Source organism: Mirounga angustirostris, unplaced genomic scaffold (genome assembly GCF_029215605.1).
Source record: "Mirounga angustirostris isolate CCGP_5_RB_7025 unplaced genomic scaffold, mMirAng1.0.hap1 SCAF_9, whole genome shotgun sequence".
In the NCBI taxonomy this organism is placed as follows: Eukaryota; Metazoa; Chordata; class Mammalia; order Carnivora; family Phocidae; genus Mirounga; species Mirounga angustirostris.
In genome coordinates this window covers 63,006,001-63,023,557 of record NW_026991717.1, presented here as the reverse complement: position 1 = coordinate 63,023,557, position 17,557 = coordinate 63,006,001, and the positions used below count along the sequence as shown (strand labels likewise).

Here is a 17,557-nt window from a genome sequence, read left to right as displayed (position 1 = left end):
CTGGACAGCTGTTGGGCCTCACTGTAAGAAGATCTTGCTTAGCCATTCAATAAAAGGCCTCAGTCTTTCAGGTCTTTTCTTTTGAGCTGATCAGATCCTTCAGAGAAAACTTCTAATATCCTTTCTGGAGCAAATAATCCTGGTTGCTAGCTTCTTGGAAGCTAAGTGGGAAAATTAGTCGGGAGGGGCGGACAGGTGCATCTTAACATTTGATATATAAACTCCCCCCAACCCCCGTTAACAGTGCCTGGTGACCTCTAGCCCAGAGCCCTTCAGCTTTATACTTTCTAGGGGTAGACTTCTGGTCTTCTAGAATGGAGGAGAGGCAGGGGAATCTGGGGTTTAACTTCCTCCTAATACAGTTCAACCACTCCTGTGGTAGCCCCACCTCCACCCTTCTCTAGGTAATTGGTGCCATCAGTTTTATACTGTGGGAAGATGGTCCTGTAGTGTAAAGTTGGTTGCCCTCAGCTTTCTCTACTGCTAGAATCAGCTTTCCTTGGGTCAGCTAAGTGGATTGTTACCTCTTAGTGTTCCCTTTCCAGCTTCCAGAATTTGCTGCTGCTGTGTTTTTTATTGTAGATTTATGACTTTTAAAACATTCCTTTACTATTATTTCTGTTGGGGTATCATAAAGGCTGGAGGAAATGTTTTCAACCTGCCAGCCATAACCAGAGATTCTCATAGCTCTTATTTTTAAAATTTCTTACAGGTATCAGCTCACCCTGTCCCATGGGACTTTTATATCAACCTCAAGTTAAAGGAACGTTTAAATGAGGAGTATGATCATCTGTGCAGCTGTTACCAGTACCAAGATGGTTGTATTGTTTGGCACCAGTATATAAACTGCTTCACCCTTCAGGTTTGAATAATATGAATAGAGTCCTTAAATAGAGAGATTTGTGCTCCATTTACCAAGGGAGTTTAGTGCGAGATTCCTGTTAACCTTCTAGAAATAGACCAACTAAATTATAAACTAGAAGCATTGATCATTTTCCTTTCCCAAGTTGTTTTGGCCAAAAACTTCTTTGGTACTTTTTTTTAACTTTTTATTATGTCAATTTTCTTTTTCTTTTCTTTTTTTAAAAGAACATAATCTCTATACCCAAGAAAGATGGGGCTCAAACTCACGACCCTGAGGCCAAGAGTCACGCGCTCCACTGACTGAGCCAGGCAGGCACCCCTAGTATGTCAGTTTTCAAATATGGACAAAAATAGACAGAATTGTGCAATGACCCAGTCATCTAACTGTGTTCATCATCGGCTCATGGCCACTCTTATGTTAAATTCCTGGTGTGATAATTCCAATATTCTTTCCATGTCTGGTTTTGATATTTGCTTTGTCTGTTCGAATTGTGTTTTTGGACTTTTAGTGTATCATAAAATTTTTCTTTTTCTTTTTTAAAGATTTACTTATTTGAGAGAGAGCACATGCACGTGTGTGAGTGGGAGGAGGGGCAGAGGGAGAGAATCTCAAGCAGACTCCCCGCTGAGCCCAGAGCCTGAGGCGGGGCTCCATCTCACCACCCCTGAGATCATGACCTGAGCCAAAACCAAGAGGCAACACTTAACTGACCGAGCCACCCAGGCGCCCCTAACTTTTCCTGATAGCCAGACATGAAGTACTGGGTAAAAGGAATTGCTATAGATAGCCCTTTAATAATGTGGTGATAAGGTGTGAAGGGAAGGAAAGCATTGCATAATTCTGTGCTTTATGTTCTTTTATAGTGAGCCTATGCCTCTGGACTGTGCACCTCACAAGTATTTCCCCTCCCTTAGGTGGGACATGATGACTAGAGTGGGCTGAAGTTGGGTATTTCCCTTCCCCAGGTCAAGTAGGCTCAGATAATACTCTAGCAGGTTAGGCTCCAGTTAACTAGTTTCTCCTGACGACAGAGCTTTTTAAGAACAGAGTGCTCTGGCCTCTTTCAAAATGGTTCCTCTCTCCCTCCACCTCTGGAAGCACAAGGAGAATTTTTCTCCAACTGTGCTTCTCCATTTGCTGTGAGAACCTGATCTAGCTCCTAGACATAAAACTCGCAGAAGTGTGAGGAACCCCCTCCACCACCACCACCATGCTTACAGATCCTAGAAGAGTTGATTTTTCAGTCTGTTCAGCTTTTTATTTGTTAGGACAGAGTGGCAACTTTCAAACTCTTTACATAAGGAATGGTCTATTTTTGCTACTCTTGTTTTATCTATGCTGTCCCTCAGTAGATTATTTTTAGAACCCAAACACAGTATATCATTTTATTCTTAGGAATGTTCTTTTTTTTTTTTTTAAGATTTTATTTATTTGAGAGAGAGAGAGCGTGCATGCATGTGCATGCCAAGGAAGGGGGAGGAGCCGAGGGGGAGGGAGGGGGACAGACTCTGTGCTGAGTGCGGAGTCTAATGCAGGGCTTGATCCCAGAACCCTGAGATCATGACCTGAGTCAAAACCAAGAGTTGGCCGCTCAACTGACTGAGCCACCCAGGTGCCCCTGGAATGTTCTTAAGAGGTGTTGTTGCATATTTTGATGGTAATATGAATTTTCTAAAAAGGTTGGAATGAGGGTATTTTGAAACTACCATTTATAGAGCACCTATTATGGGCCTGGCTAATCCTCGATGCTCTTCATCCCTTATTTCAATAAATCCTTATAGTCTTAGAGGAGAGCAGTGTTGTTAGAACTGGGACAAAGACCCAGCCTGTGAAAGAGCCAGATCCTAGTAGAGAGCAACAAGGAGTACAAAGCAGCAGGTGGCAAGGTATTGAGTGTAAGTACAGTCACTGCAACTTAAGAAGTAGTGAATTTTCTGTCCTTTGTTTCTAGGATCTTCTTGAACACAGTGAACTTATTACCCATGAAATAATAATGTTGGTTATTTATAACCTTTTGACAATAGTGGAGAAATTACACAGAGCAGAAATAATCCATGGTGACTTGAGTCCAAGGAGTCTGATTCTTAGAAACAGGTTGGTCCTTTTCATTCTCTTAAAATTCTGTCAACTTTCTCTTAAAATATGGACAGTTTCCATTTCCTTTTGCCTCTCGATAAATGCCATATTGAGGAACACAGTATGTTAAAGTATTTGCTATCTAAAAGTCAATAATCAAGGGGAATAGTTTAAAAGAGTTCAAAGAAAAAAATACATTGAGGAAATACATTAATTCAGAAAAAAAAATTGACCACTCTTGAGTATTGTGATGATTCCTGGCAAGAAGAGATATAAAATATGAAGATTTGGAGGACTATGAAATAGATTGTGTAGTCTTTCTTTGAGTGGGGCCAGTGCGGATTGAGGGAGGATGCTAGCAAAACCAGGGCACTTCTCAGTTTCAAAACCAAAGCTTAAGTCAGGCCAAATTGAGGTAATTGCCAAGAGAAGTGGCTAAACCAGAGTGCAAATGCAAACTATGCCAAGAAAAAGGGCTTAGTGGTCAAATTAAACCCCATTTAGCCATCAAATGCAAGGGGTGAACACAGAGCAGCAAATAAATAGTTTTATGATGGCCAAAAAATCTTGTATCTTGTGCTATGGAAAAATGGGAGCAATTGTACTTTTTTTTTTTTAAGATTTTATTTATTTATTTGACAGAGAGACGTAGCGAGAGAGGGAACACAAGCAGGGGGGAGAAGCAGGCTTCCGGCTGAGCAGGGAGCCCAATGTGGGGCTCGATCCCAGAACTCTGGGATTGTGACCTGAGCCGAAGGCAGACACTTAACAACTGAGCCACTCAGGTGCCCCGCAATTGTAAATTTTAAAATTTTAAAGGAGATATGTGATGGGATTAGTCAAAGCCTGTATTTAAAAATATAGCATCTATCACTGATACTAATCAGGGATTTGAGGGAACTGAGGAAAGCAGAGACAAGGAACACAAAAATAATTCGTTCTTTTCTCTCACATAAATAGTTATATGTCTCCTTGGAGAGTAGCTTTATTGCATGGGATAGATAAACCCAAGGAAAATATAATTAGTAGTGAGTTATTGTTATTAGGTTTTCTTTTGTTTGTTTGTTTTGGGAGTTATAAATAACGGTTGGCATTACAGATAAGAGTAAGAGAGGTGTTAGTTTAATAAAAACAGGATAGTTTACAGTATAGGTGGCATCTTACACAAAAACAGCCTTATTGTTATTTCAGTTAAACTCTGAGAAGGAGGAATCTGAATGACACTTGGAAAGCCTAATCTATAGTAGTGAACAAGAAAGGCTATGACATCTATAAAAGCTTAATTTCTTTCATAATTCTCATCAGTGTGTAAATCATTGCTGCTGTTCATATTAATGTGTCTAGTATAAGACAGAGGCTTGTACTCTACTTCCAGTACTTGTTTTATGTAATAAATATAATATGATAAATGGTTTGTGGTGGCTGTACATTATGGTTTAGATATCCTTGTGTCACTAGGCTAATCTCAACATTCCCCCCTTAGCTGGACACCGCCACTGCTCTTACAGTTGCATTTTCATAGCTAACCACTGGAGGGAGCTGTTGGCATAGCTAAGACGCACCTGCAATACCTTTTTTTTTTTCTTTTTTTTTTCTCTTTTTTTTAAAGAGCAGCTCTGCAGCTTCTTTCATGGCCTATTTTTATTATCTCTTTCTCTTAAATCTGGGCTTAGAATCCACGATCCCTATGATTATAATAAGAACGATCAAGCTTTGAAGATAGTGGACTTTTCCTACAGTGTTGACCTCAGGGTGCAGCCTGATGTTTTTATCCTCAGTGGCTTTCGGACTGTACACATCCTAGAAGGACAAAAGATCCTGGCTAACTGTTCTTCTCCCTACCAGGTAAGTGTAAAACAAGCCTGAGCAAATATGGAGAGGGTTTCTTAATCTCTTCCTTCCATAGATAAACCATGAAAGCTAGTGTTTACTGATATTGTCTCCCCTGGAATAGATGACCTAGTTTTCAAATTTCACCAAGTCAAGCAAAATATACCATTTTTCTGTCACAGCATTGAAGACGGTACACATACACGTGCAGACACATGACTAACTCAGTAACCTAAGTGTCAGGGCCATTTCCATCACTCATCTGTGTGATCTTTTGTAAGTAATTTTCTGTAATCTTTGTAAAATAAGGATAACAATCTGCTCTGTGTGTATCAGAATTGTTGCGAGGATTAAAGGAAATAATGTATATAAAAAGAACATTACAAGTGTAAAGTGCTTTGTATGGTAGCGTTATATACAAAACCCCTTCTGACTCATCTCTGGACGTTTGGCATTTGCTGATTGAAAATGTATCATGAACTTGAACTAGTCATGTGGACCATGTTTAGATCACAGCTAGAGTCCATGCACATTCAGTAGGTCTACAAATTTGAATTTGACAGTCCGTATATTTTTGTTCTTCAGGATAATTTTGTTCTCACCTTTTGTTCTTAAGGATAATTCCTAGAGTTAGCTCTATTGATCACTTCTTTGAGGAGCTTCTCCCTTTATGGTAAGGGTAGGGAACAGTCTACTAAAATGTATGTCATAAGATAAACTTAAACACTATAATAACTTTCAACTTTCTACATAAATAGAGTGCCATGATAGTAGCAGAGAATTATTTTAGCTGATGGTGCTTTTTGTGATTTCAGGTAGATCTGTTTGGTATAGCAGATTTAGCGCATTTACTATTGTTCAAGGAACACCTACAGGTCTTCTGGGATGGGTCCCTCTGGAAACTTAGCCAAAATATTTCTGAGTAAGTATTGGCGATTTCAGGGTCTTTGCCTATCCAAATAATTTTCTCTCCCTCTTGGGTGCCCTCTGCTTGGGCAGCCTTAGTTTTCTTAGTCCAAATGCCATGATTCTATTAATTTCAACCAGTTTTCACTAGAGTGTCAGTGGAGCATCTAGTGCAGAACAAAGGAATTGCTAATTAAAAATAAGAATCAAATCATTCAGACTTCAGGACATCATTCTGGACCTAGATGTATCCTATAGATTGTGACTGTGGTGCGGAAGCCTCTCATTCTAGAAGTGTTAATAGAAACATTTCGTGAGAATAATTTTATAATCAATTGACATTAGTCTTATACCCCTTTTTAATAGCTATTGTTATCAAAGTTAATAAGCATCTCTTGAAGAGAATTAAATTTCTAAATTATATACTAATTTTAGACTGTTATTTATTTAATGAATGGGAACCAAAGCAGAGAACTGAGTCTCCTTGGAGAAGTAAATGCTCCCTTCATAAGAGCTGCTTGGTCTCAGAACCATAGTATTCCCTCAAGCCTACTTATAAAACTTATTAAATATCCCATGTTCCACTTTAGCTTATCATAGCTAATAACTTCCCAGAATAAGCTCCCCATATATCAACTTATTTATATATTCTTTGGCTAAAAAAAAAAAAAAAAAAACAGTGTTGGGAATTTAATACCCCTTCTCCATTCCCCCTACTCCCAACAAGTGAATTGTATTTTTTTATTTATTTAATTCAGAATTTGGCCAGTCTTATTTGTCTCTGAAACATACTTTATTAAAAATAGGCTTTAAGTATAATGTAAGACCTGTAGATAAATTCGGGTATCTCCAGTGGGCTGTGGTCCTAGGGGGGTTGAACACAAACAAACAGGTAGGGTCAGCTGGCGTTTCCTAACAACCCTGCCTTGTACGATAATAGAAGCTTCTCTTATTTAAAAAACCAAGGAAGTTAAACATCATAGCAGTAGTTACTTCAGTCAAGCTTAGGATTCTCGGAGGACTGTGAAGATAATAAAACTCTGGGCAGGGGGAAAAGGAGAACTGCAGTCTGTCTAATGACCTAGACTTTAGGAAAGTTAGAGGAGAGGAGCAAAATTCGCTTGTCTTCTTTTTGTAGAGCAGTACTGCATCTTAGCACACAGAGGCAATGTGTGGATTCAGATCAGAGACTTTCTCTTTACGTGCATTGTATTACGGCTCTCCTCTCTTTTTCATAGTTCCACCCTGGGCTTTGAAAGGATTACTTGAATGAGTTCTAACCCTAGACTTCTAGCTATTACCTTAAATCATTTAGTGCATATATGTACCACTGATTTAAATACAGAATTCTTTTATGTCTAATCTTGATGGAAATGGTTTTATATATTTTTAGGCTAAAAGATGGTGAATGGTGGAGTAAATTCTTTGTACGGATTCTGAATGCCAGTGATGAGTCCACAGTGTCTGTTCTGAGGGAACTAGGAGCAGCAATGAGTGGGGTGTTTGACACCACGTTCCAAAATCTCCTGAACAAAGCTTTGTGGAAGGTGGGGAAGTTAACCAGTCCCGGGGCTTTGCTCTTTCAGCAGGATAGGCAGCCAAATCTCTCACAGATTCCTGCCTAAAACCAATGGTTGTATTGTGGAACACTGGACCTGTGTATGCTATAATTCAGTTTAGGACATGTTTAGATACACTACCAGCACATTGCTACTTTTTAGTAAAGATACAGTTCTAGGTAACTGGCATTTTCTGCATAGCGCTGTATCTATCCTTGGCCTTGTCTAACTAACAAAGAAGTGTTTTATTCTTCATGGACTCCATATGAATGGGTACCTTATTGTCATTTAACACATTTGTCTCTACCTTTCCCTGTACATTTTTCTTTTGTAATTTGTGACATGTGCCCTTACGATCACTATGTATTTTTTTTTGATCACTATGTATTTTTAAGTAATAAAATAGTATTTGTTAAATTTGTGCTTCTAACATCTCATCCACTTTTTGCCAACTAAGATAATAAATGGCTTGATTTCACAGACAGGAGCTGTTGTACCATGGAATGGTACATATGGTACATACACAATGGTATATATCCTAGACATGGAACTGCCATGATAGAATCATAACAAGACAGAATAGCCAACCATTCCTTTGGGTGTTCTTGACCTTCCACTAAGTGGTCTAGATTTAAAAGTAGATAAAATGGGGCACCTGGGTGGCTCAGTCGTTAAGCGTGTGCCTTCGGCTCAGGTCATGATCCCAGGGTCCTGGGATCGAGTCCCACATCGGGCTCCCTGCTCGGCAGGAAGCCTGCTTCTCGCGCTCCCACTCCCCCTGCTTGTGTTCCTGCTCTCGCTGTGTCTCTCTGTCAAATAAATGAATAAAATCTTTAAAAAAAAAAATAAAAGTAGATAAAATGATTTAATACAAGGCCAAATTTTCTTAAATTTCAAGTGGCGAAGTTGTTTGTTCTGATTCTATTTTAATATTTTCATTTTTTTATCCACCAAACCCTTTCATCTATTTATATAATCTCGTGGTGCTGCGGCTACTGGGTCTCTTGATTAGAACTGTGGCTGTTAGAAAGGAAGAGAAAAGGTTTTGAATGGGGTGTAGCAACCTTTCAGAAATAGGACAATCACCCTTCTACTACCTGCAGAATGACTTGGTGGGGCCAGAGTTAATAAAGGAATGGAACGAAGTTTTGTTGATTGGAAGATTTGAAGAGATAGAGGCCAGGATAAAAAGATAACTTGGAAGCATGTAATAATTCGGGAGAGACTAGATCTAGAAGAAGTATTAGATCCCCAAACAGAAGCATGGATTATACCTGGCTTTGGGTAGAGGGAGGAAAATTGGAAGAAAGGGGCAATGAAAATCATCTATTTCATATCCAAATATCAAAATTCTCAACTGTGCCTCCCTCCATTGCTGGTGCCTGATTTTTTTTTTTTTTCTTTACTCTAGTTGTCACTGTTACTGCTCTAAGATTGCTGGAAAGCAGAAAATTCTAAGTATATCTCAACTAAAAATATTTAAGCATATATAGTTGATGCACTGAAATATGACTTGAGTCTGAAAGATAATCAACTTAGAAATTTTTGCTCTTAACCAAAATACAACTTTTCAAACATTTTTATGTTTGCTTCTTGTACAACTGATGATGTAAAATTATATATCTATCTTTGCTGTAATTGAGCCCTTCTACCCCTCTGCTCTCCTCATTTCTCAGTCCACCGTTTCGACACATAAAACCCTTTGTCTGAGGATGGACAGTAAATTTAGATTCTTTCTTAACATAGGCTTAGCTATCAATTAGTGACTTCTTCAAGAACCTTGGCAGCAAGGCTGAAAAACCAGAGCTTTGTCTCTGAAAGGAGAGGGAAGAGAATCTGGGGAAGTTCCTTTATCAGAGAACTTGCAACTCTCCCTCCATTCCCCATCTCCTCCAACCCTGACCCTTCTCTGTAGGGGGAAGAAAACAGTTAGGACCTGTGATGTCTTAGTTTCCTCTTTGCCTGGGCATAAAACCACAAAGTGGGCGCGCTTCCATTTCCCTTGTATTTTATGCTTGTTTGTCTTGGAAGAAGGAAGCCTCTGTTTTTTGGCAGAAGCTTCAAATGGTTCTTGTTTCTTGTCTCACTAAGGCAGAAGTAGCACAACAATGGACCTGGCAGGGGAAACAGCTGAAAAGGCAGGCTTTTTACTTTTGTCTGAAAAGAGACCATGGGATATATAGTGCCCCACCATTCACGAAGGCTGCACCCACTAATCTTCTACCACTGTGAGAGCCCTCATCTTTCTGTGCCGCTTGAATAAGAAACCTTCCATCCAAGTCAAAGTGCTCTAACTGATGCCAAACCTGAATCTGGAAATAAAAAGGTTTTCCTATAGGAGTAGGACTTTAGACTATTAGTTGAGCTATTATCTCAAAGTAGATAAGGAAGCCTTCCAGATGGTTAGCCCAGGGCTCTTTGAAATGACGCTTGATGTGTTTAAGCTGAAGTCTTTAAGCAAAGACACCAAAGAAAGGCTTCTTTTCTGTTGCATTGGAAAATGTGGGATTCTTCCTCCAACTGCACCAACTCCTTCTAACATGCCAAAATTGCTGCCAGTCTCCAAAATTAAGACTTCCCTAGTGAGGAAGATGTATTTTAAAAACTTTTTTAATATAGCAAACTTTGACCTTAATGAGGTCCTTGGTTCCACCAAAGACAGAAGAAGCTATGAATACTTAATAGGACAAAGATGGCATTTCCTATCAGTGTGGGAAAAGATAGGGTATTCAATAACTGGTGTTCAAACAATGGGTTAGAGTTTGAACTCCGTCACCAGTGCCACCACGAGTCATACCTTTGTGCAAATTAGACAAGGGCCCCTTCCTCTAGTGGATTCTGTACCTCCCAGTGTGCCGTAGCCTTCCTGGATTTCAGCCCCCACTTAGCCCGTCAGCCTGCTGCCCTTGTTTGCATAGCCGTATGTAGTGGGCTTGCCTGTTTCACTGCTAATCTGCAAAACCATCTTAGATCAAAAACGTTAATGGAAGAAAATGAAAATGTAAAATATTGGGGACGCCTGGGTGGCACAGTCGGTCAAGCATCCGACTCTTGGTTTGGGCTCAGGTCGTGATCTCAGTGTCATGAGATTGAGCCCTGCATTGGGCTCCGCACACACATGCTCAGTGCAGAGTCTGCTTGAGATTCTCTCTCCGTCTCCCTCTGCCCCACCTACTCGTGCTCTCTCTCTAAAATAAATAAGTCTTTGAAAAATAAATAAATAAATAAAATCTTTGGGAAAAAGAAAATATAAAATACTAGATGACTTTGTAATCTTTTGTCACTGTGACGTAAAACCAAGATATAGGGAAGAATATTGCTATTTATTACTATAGTAGATAAAAACCAAAATCTAATGGCTACCTATCTCTCCCCTCCAAAAAAAAAAAAAAAAAAAAAAACGCCATAAACTGAAACTAGGAAAAATAACTTGCAACATATATTTGCATCATCTTTCAATTGCATTATTTCAAGGTCTCATAACTGATCTCTATGCTTCCCTCCCCACCCACAGTCATAACAGAACCCTTATCACAGCCTGTGAGACCCTACCGGTCTGCCCCACTATCCCCTGAGTTCTTCCCTGACTCTCCTTTTCCTCACTCACTCCTCCCCAGCCTGTCCACCTCCTCCTAGTTTCTCTCTTTAGGGCCTTTTAGCCTGCCATTTCTTCTGCCTGTATCTTCACTTGGATTACTCCCTTCAGAGAGTAGTCGCCACCTTATCAGAGAGGTCTTCCCTGGCCATTCTATACACAGCAGCATCCCCCCACACACACACTGCTGCTACTTTCTGTCCCTTTTTACCTGCTTTGTTTTTTCCAAAGCACCTATCACAACCTCGTGTGTGTGTAAATTTTTTTTCTGTATCCCACTACTAGAATTTAACTTCCTTAAAGGTGGGGATTTACCTCGTTTCCTGTTTTAACCCAAGTGTCTGAATGAATAAAATATTGGCAAAGCACTATTTAACCCTAAAGTACAAAGAACTCCTTAAAAATTTTTGAAAACCAATAGAAATAGACTAAGGACATAATCCATTAAAAACATTTTAATGGCCCACTTACCTGAGATAGTCACCCTTCATTCCTAACTAAATAAGATGCAAAATAAACCTGAAATTTTTATCATTCACATAGGAAATAGTTGAAAATTGTATTTGTGACAGTGAAGGGAAGCAGGTACCCATATATTATTTGTATTATTAACTGGAGTGCAAATTGTACATTATCAGAAGGTGATTTGGCAATATTTATTAAATTTGAATATTCCCTCCAGCTGAGAAAGTTTTCTAAGAACTTATCTAAAGACACATTGACACAGGTTGGCACACTCAAAGAAAAGCACCATTTGTATTGTTGTCTTCCTGCTTGCAAGGCTCCTTAGTCCCAAAGGGATGATCAGTAGGACAGACCCCAGGAAAACAGGAGCCCCGCCAGTGCAGAGGTGACATGCGACCATTTGCGTAGACCGCAGGGGTGCTCTGGCACTGGTGCTGACAACCAGTCTTCCCGGTTGGCATAGAGATGGCAGAACTTGCCTTAGGCTTGGAGGGGGAAACTGCAGACGTTTCAGCCTTGGTTAAAAACAAAAAAGCTGACGAGGAAACGTGATTACCTTTGGGGAGAGCCACAGGAGTGGGGAGAGAAAAGAACGAAGGCTTTTACTTTTCATTTTGTGCATTTCTGCACCTTTTGAATTTTCTGACCATACCCGTGGATTACTTTTTTCTTTCTTTTTTGTCTATTGTCTAAGAAATAATGGGCCATAGTTTTGTGATCTTTTCTTTATATTAAGAAATAAAAAGCCTAATAACTATTAGTTTTGTTTTGTTTTGTTTTTAATGGGAAATTTGGGAAGCTTTATCATCTAAATATCAAAGCAAGATTAATTTGGAATTAAAATGAGGGACTGAGGGGTGCCTGGGTGGCTCAGTGTGTTAAGCGTCTGCCTTTGGCTCAGGTCATGATCTCAGGGTCCTGGGACCAAGCCCCACATCAGGCTCCCTTATGAGTGGGGAGTCTGCTTCTCCTTCTCCCTCTGCCCCTCCCGCCTGCTCATGCTCTCTCTCGCTCTCTCTCAAATAAATAAAATCTCTTAAGAAAATAAGAGAAAGGGGACGCCTGGGTGGCTCAGTCGGTTAAGCGTCTGCCTTCAGCTCAGGTCATGATCCCAGGGTCCTGGGATCGAGTCCTGCATTGGGCTCCCTGCTCCGCGGGGAGCCTGCTTCTCCCTCTGCCTCTGCCTCTCTCTCTCTCTCATGAATAATAAATAAAATCTTAAAAAAAAAAAAAAGAAAAGAAGAGAAAGTATTTTAAATAATTAAAGATAATATATCTAAACTTACATTTTTAGTATGCTAAAAATTCATATATATTCAAATATCTTATAATTTTTCTATTTGAGACGTGCTTTCCAAAATTACCATCTTCCTTATATTATAATTTCCTATGTCTGTGAACAAGGGAGTGAATTACATAAAACTTGACTTTTTTCAAAACAAAGTGCATTTTATGGCTTTCATATAGAAACTTGAGTTTCTACAAACTGACTTAAGAAAGGAACAGACAGACCATGATGAACTTAGGCTAAACTTCTACAAACATATACCTTTTCTCTTTTTTTTTTTTTTAAGATTTTATTTATTTATTTGACAGAGAGAGACATAGCGAGAGAGGGAACACAAGCAGGAGGAGCGGGAGAGGGAGAAGCAGGCTTCCCGCAGAGCAGGAAGCCCGATGCGGGGCTCGATCCCAGGACCCTGGGATCATGACCTGAGCTGAAGGCAGACACTTAACGACTGAGCCACCCAGGCGCCCCAAACATATGCCTTTTTTCTTTTCTTTTTTTTCTTTTTTTAATTTATTTGCGAGAGAGCGAATGAGAGACAGAGAGCACGAGGGGGAGGAGGGTCAGAGGGAGAAGCAGACTCCCCGCCGAGCAGGGAGCCCAATGTGGGACTCGATCCCGGGACTCCTGGATCATGACCTGAGCCGAAGGCAGTCGCTTAACCGACTGAGCCACCCAGGCGCCCCATATGCCTTTTTTCTATCAAAGCATACCACTGTCAAGAATCCTGCTCCTCAGAGGCTCCAGTGGCAGATTTTCGGCTGCTGAGCAGTATTGTCCCATAAGTTCAGATTGGTTTCTCCATGGGAATGGAGTGGCTGCCCAAACTGCTGTTTCTCAAATCCCCTGTGAACAAAGGACTATGCATCTATTAATTTTATATACTCCCAGAAATTAGCACATAGTTTTCAAAAATAAGTCGTGAATTAAAATGTTGGAAAAGAGCAGCTATGAGTTCAAAAACTAGTCGCACTGGAGCCTTGGGGAGGGGGGGTAAAATCTATCCTCGGCTCTAGATGAGCATGGCACCTTCTCACTTTTCTGTGTCACTTTATGTTCCATAACCTTTTGTTGTTATTGACTGCTGACCTTACGTTGTGATTCATCTCGTTGTCCTGTTTACTCCTTTTAAAATTAAATGTTATTTCCACAGGTGTATTTATTCCACTGGAATGTGTACTTTATTTCCCACATGTGTTTAATTCAGCCTCACATTCATTTGAAAGTTATGTGAATCCGCGTATGCTGCGATTTCAAGCTTACTGGCCTGGTCACGTGATGTGTTTCTAGTTAATTGCTTCACTCCTGCAATTAGCCAAGTGAGAATGGCATGTCATAAAACCAAATACCCATTAAAATCTGTGAACAAAAAGATGAATATATACATTTACTTGTTTGCTTTTGCATTTTTTTCCAAACAAAATTGAAAAATCTGGTAATGTTAGAATCAGGTGATAAAAACATTGAAAAGGGGACATGTGAACCTTCAATGAGATTGGCTCATTCAAGGAAATGAGCTGGTACAGTGGAGTCTAGGAGTCCCAGCAAATCGAGGGGGTTAGGCGGGCAGGAATAGGAGCTAGGAGGCAAAGTACATGAAAGTTAACTAGTGTTGCTGGGAGATACCTTCCCCGTCTACTGGACTCCATCATTGAATAGATAGGGAAGCCACTCCCCTTGCTCAGGACTCACCCAGACAGGCACATCCAGCATCCTAGCATGTGGGGACCCGTGGTTGAGGTTCCACGGTAGAGGCCACTAGGGGCCGCCCCATAGCTCCTACCTGTACCATTTCCCGGCTGCATTACAGGCGCAGGTACATGCCTTACCTCTCTCACTCAGATGAGCTCTTGGGGACAAGATCTGTGGGGTTTTTTTATACCTTAGTTATAACTTGTATGTAGTGCTCATATTATAGGGGGTCAATTGCACAGGCCCAGGGCTTGCTAGAACATCCTCAGTATTGAGGTGGCTCCTGCCTATGGTGCCGAATCAAATACTAGCATGGTGGTTAGAAATGCATCGAGAGCCAGAATACCTACGCTTGAGTCCTGGCTGTGTGGCATTGAACAATTACTTACCCGTTCTGAGCTAGTGTCCTCTGTGAAATGAGGATAGCATGAGTGCCTACCTTATAGAAAATTGGGAATGAAAGTTTTTAGTACAGATAACTTGTAGATAGCTGTACTGATTTAGTTCTAATGTTGCTTGAATGGTCTAAAGTTCTCTGAAGTCCTCTCAAGTACATTGGGATCCCAGCTAATTGATTCTACCTTTACTGTCTTTTGAGTTCATAGTATACCAAATCTGTAATATGATAAAGGTAGGCGAAAGAAGCATGGTGGTCTGTAATCTAAAGATAAGGGGAAAGGAGTTGTTTCTGTTGGAGATGGCCTTCAGGAAACCAAATCTTTGTCCTTAAGACAAGTCTCAAGATCAGCCAAGTAACCAAGCTATCAGGAAGCTCCGTCTGGTCCCCAGTCTTCAGTCCACAAGGGCATTTCAGTCTGTAGGGTCTCCTCTGGCTTATGGCTCTCTGCTGCTTCTATGCTGTGTTCAAAACACAGGAATCCTTAAAGGGCTGCCCCTGGTCAGTTTGTTCTGACGCATCAGGCAGGGTCTTGCTGCCCTTGGGTGGTGGGCAGCAGGATGCAGATTTCCTTCCCTCTAGCCACTGACAGATCTGGCTCACTCCCCTCCCCCACCAGGGGAAAGACTGTCCAGCTTAGGGAGCAGGGCCTACTCACCCCACTTAAGGCCAAGACATTTAGTCTCTTTCTGAGGCTGACATTCTTCCTGCTAGAGCTTAGGCTTTTGGAAACGATTTGTTTTACCCTCTGCTCTCTCCCTCTCCTGAGCTAATGAGTAAAAGATAGACTGCTTGCTTAATAGGAAAAAGAAAAAGGGGAACAGAGGGAGCCCTATAAACTCAATTCAGGAACTAGAAAACTTGGACTCAAACCCTAGGTCTGCTCCTTACCCGCTACTTGAGCTGGGCAGGTCAGTCTGTCATCTAGAAACTACTGCATGGCTCCTACCCCAAAGGGCCATCGTGAGAATTAAAAATAAGATGTGGTTGCTCCGCATGAAAGTTCCTGGGCTCATAGCAAGCAGCAGATTCCTCTGTCTCCGCAGCGGCCCCCAGAGCTGAGTGCATAGGAGGAAGTTGGAGCTGGTGTCACCCACTGGGGAGTCTAAGCCAAGATGGAGACGCCTGACATTCTTACTCACTCAGGCCTCCAGCAGCAACCTGTTGACGCCTGTTTTATTCTTTGTTGAAATGTGTTCATTTACCCCTCTAGGGCAGCAAATAATCTCTCAGAATGTGTCAAAGAAGATGAGCCAAGAAATATTTATTAAGCTCTACTGGGGTTCCATATTAATGACAAGCACCACGAAGGGCCGATAGAACTGTAAGGATGCTCACTCCCTTCAGGGAGTTTATGATTTAGTTAGAGAAACAGGATATTACAGGTTAAAACCAATAGATGTAGAGAGAAAAAAGTCAAAGGACATCTCAAGGTAAGCAACCAAAGGTCAAAGGAGTGGAGCAGATGTGTTTGAAGACACTCAGGAACTGTGAGGGCCAGACGAGGTTGGGGTGTCATTGCGTGGCAGGGATTGGAGCTGGTTGGTGTTAGGAAGTTTTCAGCTACAAAAGTCGGAAAAACAATCCAAAATTTCATAAGGGGTAAGAATATCTGTTATCTCATAACAAGCCTGCAGCTCAGCAAATGCGGAGGGCCCAAGTTTCTAGTCTGCCATCTTCAGCATTGTTGGCTTTAGTCCTCAGGCTGGTCACCTTATGGAACCCAGCTGGTGACCACAGTTCCCAGAGCCACAACTTGGAACAGCACAAGAAAACTTTGCCCAGAAACCCTCCCAGCAAACTTCCCCCCTTGTCATCCACATGGGGGATCCCTGGGGCCTAAACTAACCCGTGGCAACAGGAAGGGAATTATGAAGATTAGTTCAAACTAATCACCATTCGATCGTGGGGCTGAGGCTGGGAAGGGGCCCTTCCCCGAGGACACAGGTATGAAAGGGTACATCCAAATAAACCGGGTTTCTCCCAGCAAGTAAGAAGGGAGACGGATTCAGAGAGGTAACCAATAGTGTCTGCCACACGGGTGGTGTTGGGAAGAAAAGAAGGAAGCATTTGGTAGCAAATAGCATGCTGGATTCTAAAACAGATTGCCTGGATTCAATGCCCTGCCCTGTCACTTAGTGACCTGAGCAAGTAAGTTAAATTCAGGAGGGCTTAGTTTTCTCATCTCTGGAATGGGATAATAGGTCCTACCTAGATTGTAAACTTCATGAGGACAGCGACTTGTCTTGTTCACTGAGTTATCCTCAGCACCTAGCACAGAGCTTGGCACCTAGCAGGTACTCAATAGATATTTGTTGAATGGATTCATAAATTAGATTGTTGTGAGGATTAATTGAGTTAATATATGGCAAGGGTTTAGCACAATGCATAGCCTATACATTGTGCCCAAGGAAATGAGCTTTTAGTCACGTTATAGAGACCGTGGGAACCCTCCACAATTGTCCTCTTGCTGCTTTGTTTCACCTGGGCTGCCACATTGTTCACGAAAGCCGTTGCTCATGCAGAAGCTGAGATGTGTTGAGAAGGCTCTGCTCCTGGTGAACTGGGGCTGGGACAGCAAAGGCCCATCACATCCTCGGCTGGAAAGAGGATAACACTTGTGAGTCCAATACTTGGGACTCTGCAGTTCGTAGCTCTGACCAGTTTCTGAGCTGGCCTTCACATTGTTGTTAACTCCTCAGGGTCAATCCCCTGAACCGCCTCTCTTCTTGCTCCCCCTGGATGGCCCAGAGGCAGAGGCACTGTGGGGATGGAGGCATGGGGGGCTGCTAAACCAGTTTCTCAGGGAAGAATCCCTGTCTTCCCTCCAACTGCACTATGGTCCCTTGACCTCCTCCCGGCTTCCCGTGCCCATTGGTATCCA

At 41.5% G+C, this 17,557-nt stretch overlaps 1 protein-coding gene across 2 annotated transcripts in view; it reads left to right on the top strand.

Moving 5' to 3' along the window:
* BUB1B (BUB1 mitotic checkpoint serine/threonine kinase B) overlaps positions 1 to 9,724 on the top strand; it is a 52,626-nt gene extending 42,902 nt beyond the window's left edge. For both annotated transcript variants that reach the window (XM_045900361.3, XM_045900362.3), the window contains exons 19-23: positions 713 to 862; positions 2,817 to 2,959; positions 4,615 to 4,786; positions 5,587 to 5,693; positions 7,071 to 9,724. In XM_045900361.3, coding sequence (XP_045756317.1) covers positions 713 to 862; positions 2,817 to 2,959; positions 4,615 to 4,786; positions 5,587 to 5,693; positions 7,071 to 7,302 — 804 coding nt within the window. In that variant the 3' untranslated portion in view covers positions 7,303 to 9,724. The remainder of the gene's footprint in view (positions 1 to 712; positions 863 to 2,816; positions 2,960 to 4,614; positions 4,787 to 5,586; positions 5,694 to 7,070) is intronic.
* The last annotated feature ends 7,833 nt before the right edge of the window (positions 9,725 to 17,557 follow it).